Raw genomic sequence first — 18129 nt, 5'->3', positions numbered from 1 at the left:
CAGTTCTTACTGAACCAAAGGAAAAAGATGAACAAGTCAAATAAAAAGCACATATATATAAGAATAATCTCTACTTGTCTATAAGTGCTTAAATGAGATAAAAACAAAAGAGACTTTTGACATCAAAAGTGGCATTGGAATTTTCTACTGTAATGTGAAATAAACTTGTGAAATAGTAAAAAATTTGTTGGAGAATACACTTAAAGAAAACAAAAAAATTGCATTGGTTTCAGATCTTGCATTCAAATAAAAATTTTTGGTTGCTTTAAGACTAAGAGAAAAGGTGCTGAAAGAGAGCCACGTGCAGGGCTGTGGAGAGTTGTAAGAGCAGCCATAAATATGGATCTGTGAAGTGAAACTGAGATGAAAGGCTAGGGCCAAATAAATTATGTAAACCCTTATGTGATCATAAGACTCAAACCCAAGAAAACAGAACAGAAAAACTTAGAAGGAAAAGAAATGTTCAATAATCTCAAAAAGCCTAATTCACACTTGGAAAGAAGAACAGAAGGTAAGTTGGCAAAACAAAATAATTGTTTTTACCACTGGACACTGGCATATTATAACACGAAGTATTAAGAAATGGAGATGAACAGCTGATGTTTTGATGATCTTTTAGAATTTACTGCATCCATGAAAATTCTGGTAGTGATAATAATACCCTACATGCTGTACTGAATATTGAGGCTCGAAAATTATAAAAGCTACATATAAGCAGCCCTGAATAAATTAAATATATATGCCTTTTTATGTATTTATGTGGTTTCCATATTTCATATACAAGTTCTGCTTCATTATATAATACTATAATAAATGTAACACCATTAGTGGGATACAGAAAACAAACAAAAAATTCTCAGAGCAACAAATATAAATTATTCACTGCCTTGTTTGTAAGAGTCAAGTTCAAAAGTGTGCCAGTTCCACATAGAGTTCTGAAGGTACTGAATTACTGAATGAGACTACCTTGCCAACCTGGTTGGGGGCAATTGTTCCCAGTATTTTTAAGTACATCTTTGCCCTTTTTTGCCCTCTAATACATTTTTGCAGCTATTGCAACACTCCTTGAAATTGTGTTAAAAATATAGTTGTTGTGTTCTCATTGTAAAAGAAAAAGAAAAGCCACATAGGTACTGTACTACTGAATCATCCTCAAGCAGAGGCCACATCAGAACTGAGCACTGAGAACACACACATACAATGTTCCTGCACTTGGAGCCCTACCTAAACAGCATGCAGTTCACTAAGCCACAATCTAGCCCAAACCTCCCGTGCAGAGAGTGGATTAAGAGCAATACTTAATGTCATCAGTGACCAGTATCACAGAGGCTTTGCATTCTGGAATTACAAGTTATAAATGTTACTGTGGTATTCACAGCATTATGGTTTGCTCATGTTGAGAATATCATGCATATCACAGCACTGCTGATTATCTGCAAATGGCAAAGGAGCAGGTTTATCATCACAGCATGAACAGATGTGTTGGCAGGAATGCTCTGACTAACACTGAAAACATGATGGTGAACAGCTTCAGAAAAAATAAAAAGGGTCTGAAAGGGTTAACATTTAAAAATGTATTAAGAAATGGCTAACCTGTGTGGTTTTGACAAATTCCTACACTTCTGAGAATCCTGGTTTCCTGAGGCAAATCCTGCAGGTATTGCACTCTTCAGTTGGAGATTTCAAACTCTATTTTGTAAGATTTCCATTCAGATAAATTCAACAGACACAAAATATCAACACTGCTGCAGACCTTCTGATGTGTGCCTGCTCCACTTATCTAGAGCCACAGCTGCACTCAGTATGGTTATAGATCTTGTTTATAACCCACGATGCTGAAGAACCCTCATCTTTAATTTATCCCACTGTGTGTATTTCAGTATACAGTGTCTGATATGGGTAATTATTCACTATTAGGATGCAAGTTGCTGTCCTGCTGCAGTATGTAGCACTGAAATTCTTCAGCAGAAATGGAGGAGTCAGATGATGCATTATTCACTTCATAGACCATCACAGTTAATCAAGCGAATATATATAAAGTCTGAATCATTTTTAGACTTTCATAAACATGCATTATTCAGACTGAAAAGACCCTCTTACCTTCAGCACATTCTTGGAGAATAATGGCAACTTGTAACCTGTTGTAGCTGGCTAATGTGTGTATTGGATTACACTACATTAAAATGAATTATCAAGTATTTAATTTAATTTTTTAATTAAAATATCAACAGGAAAATACTGATTAGATATTTGCAAACTTCCAGGCTCAACATGATTTACAGGGATGTAAAATAAAAAGAAGCACAAAAATCTTTGGCAGGAAAAAAGGTTCAAAATGACAACCAGAATTTTCTTCAATTACTTTTCAACTCAAACTATCCATGCTAGATCTCAGCTCAGAGTTTTTCAGCAAGACCTATCTATGAAGACTGTGGCATAATGTTTGCAATGAGAAGTTATCACTTCAATGACGATATTTGAATTGTAAAGAAAAAAAAACAAAGGCACAGATAATGTAGCCATATGGTCCTCTTTTTTTCTCTCTTGCTGGTGGAGATGACAGGATGGATTTAAAGACTGGATTACCTTGTTGAAAAAAAATCCCAAAAAAAAGGTACAAAGAGAAATCACTGACATTTAGAATCTCTGTAGCAAACCCCCCAATATTTACATGCTGTGGTACTTTGATTAAAATATTACAGAAATTCTTCAATCCCTTTTTCCCTACTTCAAAACTAAAATAAAAAGCCCTAAAGCATCTCAAATCTCACAGACACTGCTTTAGTTTCATTATACCTCTGAATGTTAGGGGTTTTCATTTTGTTAACTAGATTACTACCAGATTTGAGGAAATACGAGAACTAGCTTTCCATAGACTCCAAAGTAAGTATTTTCTCCCTGACATGTCAGACATAAAAGCACTTCTCACCAATATTTACAACTGGCATGGATGCTACATCACTGAACCAATCCAAGTTTCATGTTTGTGAGTCTCAGAAGTATTTTTCAACCAAATAACCAAAGTGGACATGTTAAAATTGAAAGGACTCCAGCAGTTAATTTGTACACACAGTACTGCAGAGCTGACTGATGTGTCCAATGCCAAAGACTGTGCTGTATAATTATCTTTTAAGCCAGAAGACTTTGCTGTTTCCATGTATTCATCTTGACAAAAACACAAACAAATGCTAATATAGGGATCTAACTGTATGCTTGATCTTCATTTTATCTTATGTACCTGCTGTTCAGGTGATGACTATTTTTCCTGGATTGTAATATTATCTATAAAGTTTTGATGAATATAGTGAGTTCCAGTTTCTTTGGGGAAGTATAAACACTCAAGTTACTGTTCATTTTTACTACCTACTAAGTACAAAAGCACCATGGCCTGTCTCTTTTTGCATCACAGCTTCACTAGAGAAGTGAGCCACTGCTTTAGATGTACCCACAGGTGCTCTTCCTGAAGTTGCAGATGTGATTGACATTTCAGATACTGGATTTATGACTCTTTCTTTACATTAAATTTAGTACTGTTCATACAAGCCATTACCTGAATACTTTCTGAGAAGGGCTCCTCTAGGGACTAGACTTATTAGTGGATTATGGAAACATTTCTATAACCCTCCCTTCCACTGACTGGAGCACATTTATAGAACTATTGACTCAGGTAATCTCTCTCTCTCTCACACACACATACACACACACCACACACACACAAGATTTGTTTGTTATCAAGAGGCACTAAATATTACAGTAGTAACTCTAAAAATTTACTAAGGGAATGATGGAGATGGGATTAGATTTGTTTCTCTGTTTTTCTATTTGCAATTAAATAAATTTTTGACTTAGTAAATTATTCTTAAAGGCAAAAGGAAAACACAGTTAAAATATAGTTACAAAATAATACATATTCTACTGATTCTATTCTGTAATTCTAGTAATGAACACAATTAATGATGATTTTGAGTAGATGACATTGGATACAATTTATTTTTTACAAGACAATATTAGACAAGCAAGAATAGTCTCCTGTTGTCTTCAAAAGAACAAGAACAATGAAAAGGTATCACCAAGATGTTTCTTTAGCAGATCTGCCACAAAAGTACGAGTAACTTACAGAAAGCCCTTAAATTAAAAGCTTGTTTTTATAGAGCAGAGTCCTCTTAGAGCAGATGTGTGAGGTACTGAGATGAGGTGAGATGTCTGAGAGTGACTGTGAAGGTCTGCAGCAGGGAGCTGTTTGGTCTGGTCCTTGTAAGGTGGCTGCAGTGCACCCAGCTCAAGCTCTACTGCCTGAGCCAAGGCCTGCACAGCTCCATGGAACTACACAACAAACAGTCCTCAGACACACCTGCACAAGCTGCAGCCATGGACACAGACCTAGGAGGATCATGCGTGCATGACTGTGAGCATTACAGATCTTATTCCTTTCTTAAACAGAAACCAAGTACACCTAAGAAGTGCCTGTATCTTTACAACTCCATTTCTTTAGAAAGTCGACTTCCAAGTTAAGTAATTTGATTTAAGAAGGTGAAAGCCCTCTGTTTCGAATTGCAAACAATCCAGGAATACCTACGGATTTTTTTAAGCCATCAGGAAAGAGAAGGAGTCAGAAGGGACAGAGAGTCAGTGCACATCTCACTGCTCTGCCACCGCTACATGACAGTCTGTCCTCCCACCCCACCTTCTTAGACTTTGCTGAATGAAAAGCAAATTACCAAGCATCACCCAAAAAACCTCAAGCCGTTCCACCCAGAAACAGCACTGTTTGGGCATAAGAGTTATAGTGAATTCAGCAGTCAGCAGAGAGGACTCATCATTATAACAGAATCAGAAGAACAAATGTAAAGGTCATCTATCCCTTGGCTGAGCTTAAAGAGACTCAGCACACGATTTTCAATGAGGATACTGTACCTAAGGAAACTGGATCTTGATTCACTGGACTCTGCTGTCTGGAATGACTACTGCTGCTGTTCCCGCCTTTTTTTAAATCCTCCGCATCACTGTACCGCCGTATCCAGTAATTCAGCTCCTCGCGGTCTGCTTCCTGACATCGCCGTAGGACAGTGAGAGATCGTCTGGTTTTTTCCACCATGTCCATTATACAGTTCAACAACTGTTCACAGCAGTGGATGGAGCACAGGAACAAAGAAGAATTTTTTTATTCAGAGTCATATAATAATAAAGAAAACATCAATGTACTGAGTGCATGGGTTTTAATAATAAATGAGTCCCTCTTTGTTAACCTCAACTATAGCTGAAAAATTCTAGTCTTGTTTTAAGAATGACAATCTCTTCCTTTTTAACTTGTGATCCGAAACTATACAGATAGGGACTTATAGGAAAAAGAGCAAAGACAAGGAGAAAAACTGAACAGGCTGTAGCCCTGCCACTAGTATTATATGGCACCTCAGAGGACACAAGATATGGTCCAGAACTGATGCCTACAAATTTTACAAGAGCTAATAAATTCAGGAACAAATCCAAGCCCCAGATCCAGTGTTTATAGAGAATGTCCATTCCTCTTTTGGCAGACTGTAATAATTAGGATAATGCAGGAGACAGCTATCAGCAAGGCCTGGTATGAACTATCTAATGGGGGACATCAAGCCCTCTGATTTAATAAGCAAAGATTTCAAAACCTGTCCTGGAATTCAGATTGCTTTTAAAATAAAAATTTTAAATTCCTATCTTAGAAGGCCTCTGTTCAGACAATTATACATAAATGGATATTTAGCCCTTACATGGTCAAGATGTTTCCACTCTTCTGCCCATTCTCTGTCTGTTAGCCTGTGATCAATCATTTCTTCTTGACGTGTGCCATGCAACCCTGCCAAAGAGGAACAAATTGTGTTTACAACATTGGAAGTCCTCTATGGGGAAAAAACCCCAAAACCAACCAACCAACCAAAAAAACAGAAGAAAAAAGAGTCTATAGACAAAAGCATAATATATTACCTGTTCTTGCATTAGAAATGCCACCACAAAAAAAAAAAAGGCTTCAGAAAAAACTTTGCTTTAAGTTCTCTTTAGTACTTTTCTTCACACAAGATGCTACTGTTTTGTTCAATTTAATGAGTTCAAATCTGTAAGTTCTACAGGTTGCAAGATGACCTTTCAAGAATGGACATTTCTCTTTCTGACTATATACAATTATTATATACATAAATATAACATACTACAATATATAATTTTTCATTTGCACTACTTGAAGTCAGCAAGGCAATTATTTGGTAACTCAGTGCATATAATACTAGCTGTACTTCAGAGAGTTGAAAAAATATTAGTATAAACTCAGTGTTATTTCACTAAATACAGTAATTACTACCATGTCAACAGAGCATCATTAAGGGTTCATCCCTCCACAGATGTTTAAACAACATGTGGTTAAAATGTAGCACATATATCAGAGCAGCTGACAACATGATACAACCAAGCCAGTATTTATTATCAACACTCAAGGAGAACCAACACTTGTTCTTTGCTTAGCCTCCTCTATACAGATGCTGAATATTTGTAAGTGTTCCTCTTTTACTGAAGATTTGCTTCAAACAAGAAAAAACAGTAAGTGCAGATGTGAAGAAAAATCCAAGAGCATCAGGCATCCCATTAAACCAAACCATGCTGTGTGGGGTGTGGCTGGTGCTTCTGGTGTTCACATCCTCCATGCTCTGGACATGTCACACACAAAACACTTCTCTGAAAGATAACAACTATCTTCTGCTCTAAGCTGAAATCAGGCTACTTTGATGTTGTTATCATCACAAATCTGGCATCAGAAGAAAAATAAAAGGCTCTACCTATCCCTGCCTGCCATACACCTGAGTGTCCATGTCACCCATGCAGCTTTGAAAACACAGGTTCCTCCCATTTCTGACCCTCTTACTTAGAGACACAATTCAATCCACTTTTACAAATACAGCTCTGAAATAAGGCCATTAGAAGCAGCTGTATGGACAAACAGCCATAAAGGCTACATCTGCACTACAGATAAAAATGTCCTGTTCACAAAATAGAGTTACAAGAGAAACGGAAACCTAAAAAAAATGCAGAAAATCAACATGCCTTACCCATAGGTCTGTTTCTGTCCCTGAGGTCCCTGTGATTGGGGTGTCTGTATGAGTCCCTGTAGTGGTGGGCAATGGCCATATCATCCAAACGATAATGCTGAGGTGGAGGTGGGGTGGGATGAGGCAGACCATTGGGCTGATAAGATAAGCCATTATTTGGACTGTACCGCTGGCCTGGGCTAATAGTGCAGGGCCGCTTGCTTGGATGCTCTGAGTGCAAAGGCTCTCTGTCAAAGCCATTTTCTTTGGTTCTGAAAAACAAAGCAAAGGAACTTTAATTGACTTAGTGAATAGAACTTGGGGACATGCACCCCAATCTACACATGCAGGTTCAGGAACTAAAGTTTGTTCTTTCATTTGCTCCAAATGTGTGGTATTACAGAACATCTCATAACACTGCTGATTCAAAACATAGAAAGGACTCATTTGTCTAACCATCCCTGTAACTTGAGAAATACTATCGGGGAGCCTTCTGATAGAGCCACCTAATGAGGGGCTGGAGAGTAAGCAGCCTTAGCTGAAATCACAGACTGATGGAGTGAGTACACATGCAGTTGCAGAGGTGAAACCATCAACTGATACATGAAGCTAGGGACCAAGAAATTACTGTTTTCAGTAGTGCTATAGCCTATAGTGCTTAGGAGAAATTTGCAGTTCAAGATTTTTTTTTTTTTTCAAGAGGCTACCAGAAAGTCTAGCAGTGCGTGGCAGTGTGCTGAAGCTCATCATACAATGAGCTCCCATCAAGATCAGTGTAACACAGAGACTTTGGGGAAGAATTGACTCCAAATGATGAGAAATACATCCTTCAGAGATTTTTTGCACCATCTGGGCTATTCCAGTCAAAGGTGTTGTGACTATCATTAATTTTGCAGCAAGATGTGGTTAGACTCAAGTCCTCAGTAATGTTCAGGATTTCCCACTTCATTACTCTTAGAGAGGGGTTTTATGCTCGGCAACTTGGAAGAGCTACTGAGGAGAAGGACAGGGTTTTTTTATTTACTAGTTATTCTTTAATTAAATTAATAATCGGCTATTTCCAAAGAACTCTTGACACCTCTGCCTGAGAACCTTGAACTCACCCTGAACTAATCTCCATTATATTTTAAAAAAAACCACAAGTTCACAACCCTTTTGGGAAAGTCTTATTTCACTGAAATGTTTGGGGTTTTTTTAACCATGTGAATGAAGAAAGCCTACAAAATATTAGCTTTGATCAGAAAGTTTCTTAGATATAAATATTGCAAACTGTGTTTTCATTCCTCTCCTGAAAAGTTTTTATTAAACTGCTGTTATATTCCAGCTCTTTTATAAAATAACTTTATCCTCTGGAAGAAAGGGATGATATAATGCATCATTTCTAGTGATAACACAATTGTTTGACACTGAAAGGTAAATTTGAGTGATTTTTCTTGTTTGCCTATTTTAAAAACAACTGCTCTACAACAAACCTTCCCCCAGAAACCAATCAAGCACCCTTGAGGCACTGTCACCCCTCAACAGGTTCCCATTTACCACCAATGAGAAGAGGATGAAACCAAATCATTGCCAATATCCTCTGAGAGAGACAATCAAACTAAGATCTTGTTACTAGTGGCAGGAAATTAAAAGACGGGCTGAATTGTTTTCAGAAGGAGTGAAGCAGAGACCTCACCAAAATTACTAATGCCAGAGAAATATATATGTTAAAAACTAAACTGTAATTTGACAAAGAGGGAAGAATTTTTCACCAGCATAGCAGGACATCTATTCTCATTTTGGGCACATATAAAAGACATCCTTTGCTAAAGTGGAGCATGTACCTTGCTCCAAAAGAAATGCAGCATGGCTGTGAAAACTCCTAACCAAGAAAACCTGAAGTCCATCATATATTTTTTATTATTTTTGGCATGATGTATTTGCTTGCAATAACACCTAATGGGTGGTGATGTTTCTGACAGCTCTTCAAGACAAGTTTGTATTTAGTGGCTATTGTATGTTTTCTTTGCACATATTTACTCAAACTCAGTGTGCCAATCTTCCAGTTGTCAAAATACTATGCAAGCAAAAAAAATGGGCTTTTCTGTCTGTACAAGGCAAACTAATAATTCACCTAAGTCCTTTATTACTACAGTTAGAATGTTCTCTAATTTAGATGGGCAAAAGTCAGAAACAGCAAACAATTAAATAACTCATTGACTTGATCACTGAGATAAAACTGCAACAAGTGGGAATCCACTTTTCCTCTTCTACACTACAGCTTGATGTTAAAATAATATATTTTCATGCAAATGTATATATTTGCACGAATGTACAGGTATTTCTGTGTTTTTAAAGAATGCTTTGTACTTAATTGCCTTAACTGGAATGCAGTGGAAAACACACCGGCATATCCATGAACTCTGACTACGATAGAAACTAACATGACTGTTGAAAACATATTTACTGAAACAATAGTTTTTCTATTATGCTGAGTAATGGCTGCCATGTCTTTTCGGGTGTAAAAATTTAATTCTACTATTTGTTGTTATATTTTCTGCACTGACCAAATAAGCAGTTTACCAGAATACTAGAATGAGACTGTATATAAACTCATTTTATGTTTCTGACCACATAAAAATATATAAAAAGGAAACAACTTAGAAAACCTCATCAGAACTGGAAATGCTGCCAAATTTACTATATCTGAATACACTGAAGAGAGTGATAAAAGATAAGGTGCTGAAGAGTGCCATAATTCAGATGCTCTGAATTTGACCCACTAGTCTGCTTCTGATCTCAGTCCTACTCATTCTTTTAGGTCTCCCTCCCTTGGGGCAACAGCATTTTCCCAGGTGCCTGAGGAAGCACTCCTGTTTCCCAGTTACTGGCACACCCATGTGAATAGTAGTTCCAAATATAACACCATCACAATTTTAATCTGCTTTCATCTGATTTTGCAAAGTAACCAGAAGCTGTAGAGAAGAAATAACAGTGAATGTGTAGGAAACATAACTGACACTTTTTTCCTTACTCCTCTTGGCCACATTTTCCTTTATCAACACTGTTGTTTGGAAAATTGGCAATATGACAAACATGGGAGTCCTTCAGCTATAAACACACAGGGGGTCATTTTACTTGAAGTCATGATTTACTTAGATTAAAGACAGCAGAATAGACACTACTTTTTAGCCTGTAAACATTTAATACAATTTATGTTGTTTTTAGGTTGTGATTTCAGTTTTAAATTATTGCAATTTATGGACAATTTCCTGGGTAGAAAATCTGACCATGCAAAACTGCCTTGGCTAGAAAATTATGTTTCACCTGATCAAGAGTATTACACAAATTTCAAAGAACACTAAAGTCAGCTTACAAGAATGAGACAAAGCTGTTCATCTACTATTTGTGCAAGATGCTTTGATTTAAACTGATTTCCACCAATAAAGGTTTGATGAATCAAACAAATGATAATGCTTTGCTGGAATAAAGTAGCTGTTTCTGTGTTACAGAAAAAAATTACTTTTCTGCCTTGCTAACAGTTCATATTACAAAAATTCTTTTAAAATTCCTCATACTTACACATGGCATACAAGGAGCACAGATGTAAGAGCTGTGAACATCCTTCACCTTACTCAGATACTGAGGAGCCTCTTCAAATAAGATTTACCTAACAGTGTTATCAAAGTTCATCTCTGTTCCCAAGTACCTCTGACATGTATTTCATGTCATAGGTTCCAAGTGTACTGCTACCACAGCAGCACTTTCTAAAGTCACAACACAATTGTGGCCACTTTTGTTTTCTTCTCACTCAAAATAATGATATTCTAACAGAATTTTTTGTTATCCCATATCCACTCTGTAGAGAACTGCCATAAATGTAGAGTCACTATATGACATGCTCACGTGCCATCAGCCCTTTCCAGCAAGCTTAAAGGATGAGCAATTAGCACAATTTTTTTTGTTGTTAATGTATTTAAAATAATGTGATTTATAATTAGGCATTTATTCACCAAAATAAAATCTCACTGTGGTCCAAGTTCCTTTGCTTTACTACAGTAGAATGTAAACTCCAAAACTTGTAAACAAAATACAGTGAACACTTTGTTCATGACATGTCATGAACAAATTACCAAAATGTGTTGTCTCCTCAGGTGTCAGTTTTCTTCTCTTGCAGTGACTGATGGTTCCCAGTGTTATTACAGAAACAGATTGATCTTTTTAATGAGCTAGTTTAATAGACTCCAAAATCTCACCGTGGCTGCTCATCCGTGTCAGACCATATGCACCAAGAAAACATTCAGTAAACCACAAAGCTTGGCTGTCAGATTGCTCTATGAAACCTCACATACAGTAGACTTGGATATGCAGATAAATAACAAGAATTGGAAAATGGATATGCAAAAAGGGTTCTGAAATTATAAGCAGAAAACTATACTGTATGTGGATTTTCTTCAACAAAAAATCATGAGGCAGCTGTGGTTACATGTAACACTTGTTCCACTTTCTTTGCCTAATCCTCTACTGTACTCTTCCTGCAGTAGTATCAGTGGTATGCAGTTACCCATACCCAAAAGAAAAATAAATGTGTATGTATATATGTAGCATATACATTATATACAATGCTTACCTGTGTATAACTATATATCTATACATCTCTATCATATACTTTAGGAAGTGAAAAAGATACCACAAGTTTACCTCAGTGAGACACACATCTTCAATCAAAATTACTCCAGCTGTAGCTAGTTCTCCTGGGAAGATGTAGCCTTTAAGCAATCTTTTTTCATTTACTAGCCATGGAGTCACAGTAAACCCTTCCCTTAAAGTAAGTCTGCTATCTTCTGCTGAATTTTTATTACTATATTTGAAAATTACTTATATTTCTAAACAAAAGTTATATATGTTTCCAGATGTTTCCTCATGCTCCTCTGCAAACAATTAAAATAATTAATAGTGTAATGAGTATAAAGCCAGACAAGTATTTGGTTTCAATACTCACTCAGTCTAGGCATGTTCTGCCTCTGAGGACAGTTTTTTGTGGTTGATTTACTTACATTATCCAAATTAAAAGGTATGCAGACTCCGATTCAGTAAATGCAAGAATCTTTCCAAAAGCATCTTGTTCTCTTTACTAAATCTGTTGCACAAATGTTCTTGAGTGCACAAGACAACTCCACTGAACTTGGCTCAGCCAACACTGCCACTTTTTTTTTCTGTATAGCTTTTATTACAGTCATAGGCAATGGAAAAGTAGATGTGACTAACCAGTGACAGGGTTGCTTGACACTGAACAAAACCAACTTATTTTTAAATCTCAAGGTACCATTCCAATGAGCGCACTGGGCGGTCTCTTTTTACATGAGCCTTTTTCATTACAGCAAACAGTTGCAGGGTCAAAAAGGAAGGATGGGTTTTTCTGAAACACCACTTCCCCAGAACTGAGGAGCTGAATTCCAGGCTGTAACTGACAGAAGCTCCTCGCTGCACCTTGTAGTGTGCAGGCCAATGGGACACCCCATGCTACACCCTCCCTGCACCCTGGGGATACAAACACAGGCTCTTACCCACAACAATGGAAGTTAAGCTGTCTACCCCTCACCCCAAAAGCTGCATTACTACCTGTGGAGGAACTGAAGGCTCTCCAAGCTGTGCACAGCCTAAGAGAGACTTCAGTTGTGAAGCCAAAGGCACTTGACTTTGCATGCACATATCCAGAATTTTAAGAACACCTACATATTTTAACTAAAAGGAAATGCTAAGAAAAAAAAAATCCTAAACCATACCCAAATCTCTCTAGATCTGGGCCTCAGTTTTAACTAAAAGATGAAGGCTGACTTTAAAATCCAATATTATCCTGATCTGCTGGCCCCATTTTTGTGCTAATTTTATGTCCTTTTTGTTATAAAACTAATACAGGGTCTTTCCATTACAAAGTTCTTGTCCTAGTCTCTACCTGCATCACCCATCTTCTCCCTCACAAGCAAGACTGAAGATAACACAGGTGGGACAGTACTTACTACAATATGGCCAAAATTCAGCACTGTCAAACAAGATCTCAAAGAGAGGGAGCATTATTCCAAATGCAAAGGATGGAAAGCAAAAGAAAGACTTTATTTTGCATTTTTCCTTTGCAACCTTAAGTGAAATATGAGTAATACTCTTCTCTACAAACAGGGAAAAAAAAAAAAAAACTGAGTTAGGGCTGTCAGGAAAGCACATCCCTCTTCTTGTCTGTATTCTGTCAAGCAATACCTCACTGGCTTACGAGATAATTTCATGTGTGTCTATCTCCTTGTAGGAAAAATGTTGTGTCTGCTACTGACACCAGAGTACAGTATGCTGACATTTAGTTATTCACAAGATATTAAGAGGCCTTTTTAACATATGTTTTGCTACACTACTCTGCAAAGACTGAGAATATACAGAACTGCCCCAAGGTGCTAAATTTCAGCTTTGAAAAATTATTTCATTGCACATAGTAAGAGAATACATGTAAAATGTCCAATAAGTAATCATCTTTCTGAGTTGCATAAACATACTTCCATTAACCTCAATAACTCCTTCAGTTTGGTCTAGTTATATGGAAAAACTGGTGGAAAGAAGGTAGCTACATATAAAAGGAGTTTTTCTGCTTATACCTTAATTTTCTTGCTAGTTCATTGTGATTTTTCTGAAACACAATCTCAGGCAAACTAATTTTAAATACTTTCACATCTTTTTCTATCTAGTGGCTATGTGACTTTAAATTTTACTGTTCACTTCTGTCTATGAAAAGTCTAAAGTTTTACTGTGAACTTTCAGACTTTGTTTTCTCTTTATTTTTGTGCTATTCAAGCCTGTTCCAACACAAAAATGTCACCTGGACAAAGTTACGAGGCTTCTTGACTTTGCAAGTCATCATTTTCATTTAAAAGATAACTGGGACACTTGCATACCTAAGGCATACAGGTAATGGTATTTGGCAGAGCAGCATAATAAGTTTTCCACACTAAAAACCCATGGCAAACAAATCAATGAAAAATAAAATACCCGAGTTTCCCAAAGGTAAAATGTAAATGCCAGTTGAATTTCTAACATTAGCATAGGAAGACAGCTAAAAGTAAATAACCACAAGAGTAATTTCCTTTTAACACTAAACAAAGAACTTTATTCCAAAATATAAGAACTGTTTCATACCCCTAAAGCCACTGTACTTCACACACAAAAATTTGCTTGCCCCATCTCTGCCCGGACTTTCCTCAGCTCAACAACAAAACAGATTGCAGTGAACACTTATCCTCTTTGAAAGAAATACCCTTATGCATATTCCATGTATGGATATGGAAATATGGCACAACAGAAGGAGTCAAAGCCCTGAGTGTGCTCTGGGGTTTGCCTTGTACATCCCAATATAAATGCCTAGCAACTTTCCTTACATTTAATGTTGAGTTCAACAAAACGTCAGATGCAAAGGACTTGTATATGGAGCTGGCATGATCTGTTGCTTGGCACTTCATGACAGAAATACTGTGCACAAAGTACTACAGTACTGGCTGACCATTACTTCTGTGTGGGTATGACCACAGTGAGCCCTGAGGTGACTGAATCAGTGTGTGCATGTATTATATTTATATACTCAGGAATGTGTATGTAGCTCTCTCTCCATTTATACATGTAAGTATGTATATGTAGACATGCATAAGCAGGGCCTGTTATGAAAGGGCATGGGGAATGATTTTAAGCTAATAAGAGAGTAGATTCAGACTAGGAAGAAATTTTTAATATGGAACCTGGTGAAACACTGGTTTCGCAGAGAAGTGGTGGATATACCATCTCTGGAAACATTGATGGTCAGGTTGGATCTGAAGGCAGGACAGGACCCACACCCAGAGAACACCATCAGAGTATCTCCCCCAGCACCCACCCTGTGCTGCCCCTGTGCTGGTGGAGCTCAGCACCTCGGGCCCACAGACTCTGGGAAGGGCAGAAAAGGCACGGTGCTGCTCACCTGTCTGGAGTTCGCCTCTTCCCGTTTTCGTTCACGTCGAGAAGCAGCTCTGAGGAGTCAACAGGTGAGGTGGTGCTGGCATCCAGAAGCAGCTGTTCGTGCTGGGCGAGGTACTGGGCTGGGTTCTGCTTGGCTAGCCTTGCACAGTGCAGCAGCTCCCGCTGCAGCAGGGGCAGATTGGCCTGTAAGAGTGCAGCACGTGTTAAGAGGGCAGCTTGCAAGAAGTTTCAATAGAGATGAAGAAGAAAAATCAGAAATCAGAGGAAAGCCTGCTTTGAGTTGAAACCGTTGCCATCATTCCCAGCTAGGTTTGTGGTTAGCTGCCTGAAAGCAGGCAGCCTCCAAAAGTGGCTATAGCTGTACTAAATATACATGGAAGGATGGGAGCTTATCAAAAATCTAACAGAAAACAGTAAATGCTGTGAGAAAACCAGGTCTGAGTGCCACATCTTTAAAGAGGGAAAAAGCACTGTCTTGGCTGACTTCTGCTTTCTAACTGTCTAAAACCTGATTTCCTATGGATCAGCTGTTTTCAACAAGTGACAATCCTTTGTTTCCCATTCAGACTACATTAAGTACTCAGAAATTGTCTGAAACCAGGGGATCTGCAACTCTATAAGCTGCCTCAGTCACCATCCTTTGAGGCCTTGAGGAGAACAGGACTGAGAATAGGATTGCCCTCAGCGTTCCCATTACACTTGCAGTTGCACATTAAAATAAAGATTACAACAAAATCTCACATTCCAGAGCTTCAGCTAATCACCCGGAGGGCTACAATCCTCCTCCTAGCCAGATGTAGCTTGAAGGATTTCTAACTGTTCTTTCATGGCCCCACTGGGACTTGGGTCATGGCCTGGAGATTACCAGGACTCAGACAAAGAGAACTGAAAATGCTTGTTGATCCCTGGGCAGCGCATTTTGCCCATCTACTGTGGCCACACTTAGTCATACGTTTTGCCAGAACAGGTGGAACCGTATGTCCCTTCCCTCTGCAGAGATAGTTACGCATCCTGGGAAACATCTTCCTTTCTCTGCAGCACATGCCAACATTGATACTAAGAAAGGCCACTCATTTTTACCTAATTATTTTTTTGAACCATAAAGTGATGTGCCTCGGCCTCTCTTTTTCCATCACTAGGATTTTTGACCTTAAAATTTTTAAATATTGGATTAAATGTCATAACCTTTACTAACTAAAGATAAAGAACTTCAGTAGCTTCCTTTACTTTTGAAATAACTCTCACTTAAAAAAAAAAATAAACTAAACCAAAAAAACTCTTTTAAGCAGGAAAATACTTCTGAAGACAAAAAAGTTCTAAAAGTAATGTGCATGGAACAAAAAAACCCCAGATGTTCTGAAAAGTTTCGAGCCCAGGATCTTGGTAAATTACTTTGTTAGCATTATAACAATGGCAACTGCTCTGGCATCTGTTGTTACCATAAAAGTAGAACCACTGTGTGACAAAAATTGCCAGAACAGTCAGTACATATGAAACTTTTAACAGTGGTAAAAAAACTAGAAATTGCTATCAGTTATTCATAGGATGGAATGACGATTGTGGAATATGGAGGTCTTTTCAGACCTACATAGAACAGAAATATTTTGTGAAAGAACCAAATATCTGTTTTCTTTTGGTTATCAGAGAGATTGACTGACTGACTGTGTTGTGAGCAGTGTTTTTCACTTATTTTAATTTCACTGTTTCTTTAAAAAGCTCACATAGAATGCAAGTTAAGACACTCAACTACTTCAACTGCTTTGCATGGCAGGAAACAGTTGGAAAAGTTCATATATATTTACAAATAAGTATCTGGAAGAAATAAAAGAATCAGATCTAGTATTTGACTAGTGGTACATACTTAAAAGATGTATCATCACATCTCTGCAGGCCGGTGATGTAGAAATGTGAAGGCCCTACTTCAGAGGTGAGCAATGAAGTAAGAAACAAAGCATTTGCATTCCTTATCCACTATCACAAACAAAAAAGGACCTTTTTAATGCATAGATACTCCTAGAGACAACCAAAGTTTGAACTGTTCAGCAAAAGCTGTGGTTTATTTTACTTGTTTACCTTCTCCTAAAGAAGAGCTCATTATTGCCCTTTAACACAAACATTTGAATATAGATTTATCTAAATAGATTGAATATATTATCTTTGCACAGAACAACCATGTACAGCCTTTAATACATATATTAAGTGTGGATATATTCAGTTGCTTCATTTTTTAGAAGTTAGAAAACTACAAGCCTTATAATTTGGGCTTGTAATAGCACAAAGTAATATTTGGACAAATACTTATCTCAAAGTCAAGAAAAGCAATATTTAAAAATTTATAGTTCAGCTCAAGTATTTTCAACCTGCTCAAAATATTATTCTAACCAATCTTTATCAAACCATATATTAATAAATAATTAGTTTGTTGGGAGAAGATTAATCAGGATACTTGACCAATAGGTAGGTCAAGTGTGCAAACTGCTTCTGGTCACCATGGTCCTGATACACAGGAACTAGCTTTTGGGAAGACAATGAGAACTAATTTTGAATACAGAATTAAACATCAATATTCTCCCTATTGTGAGCAGGGAGAGATGAGGTTCCTAAGGCAACTCAAGCCTACTCACAGAGACTCTGAAATACCCCTGTGGCCTTGGACACAAAGGATTGTGCAGAGGTTCTGCTCTAATAGCAAAGGCAGATCTCTATACCTGCAATAGCACACTGCTGTTGAAGCCTGTAGACAGACTTCTGTACCTCTGCATGTGAGAGATACAAATTTTTAACAGTGGTGAAAAAACAGTTCTCAAACAGAGGAACTCTGATGGCAAACAACATCAGCTTACACCACCCTAAATTGTCACACTTCAGTGTCTGAAAAATGCTCCACATTTGTTTTGGATTGAGCCTTATATCCTTCAAGATTTAGGCACTATCTTAGCCTCCTCCATCAGCAACAGAAATATTTCATTATTATAATTTAAATTGAAATGGTTTCATTAGAACATAGTATAAAATTAGGTTTTGATGTTTTTGTAATTGCAAGTTTAAATAAATTATTACAGATCTATTAAAAAATAGAGATTTAAATTAAGACAATTTTTTTCTGAGAGCC

General features: G+C 37.4%; 1 protein-coding gene across 6 annotated transcripts in view; it reads right to left on the bottom strand.

The window, feature by feature from the left end:
- RUNX1T1 (RUNX1 partner transcriptional co-repressor 1) overlaps window positions 1-18129 on the bottom strand; it is a 114726-nt gene that overhangs the window by 22145 nt on the left and 74452 nt on the right. For all 6 annotated transcript variants that reach the window (XM_021543195.3, XM_021543196.3, XM_077782939.1 and 3 more), the window contains 4 exons: window positions 15019-15200; window positions 7071-7321; window positions 5745-5830; window positions 4915-5116 (listed from right to left, as the gene is read on the bottom strand). In XM_021543195.3, the coding sequence (XP_021398870.1) occupies window positions 4915-5116; window positions 5745-5830; window positions 7071-7321; window positions 15019-15200 (721 nt within the window). The remainder of the gene's footprint in view (window positions 1-4914; window positions 5117-5744; window positions 5831-7070; window positions 7322-15018; window positions 15201-18129) is intronic.

This window comes from Lonchura striata, chromosome 1 (genome assembly GCF_046129695.1).
Source record: "Lonchura striata isolate bLonStr1 chromosome 1, bLonStr1.mat, whole genome shotgun sequence".
In the NCBI taxonomy this organism is placed as follows: domain Eukaryota; kingdom Metazoa; phylum Chordata; class Aves; order Passeriformes; family Estrildidae; genus Lonchura; species Lonchura striata.
Note: the sequence above shows the minus strand (reverse complement) of the source record. Positions and strands in the feature narration are given on the sequence as shown.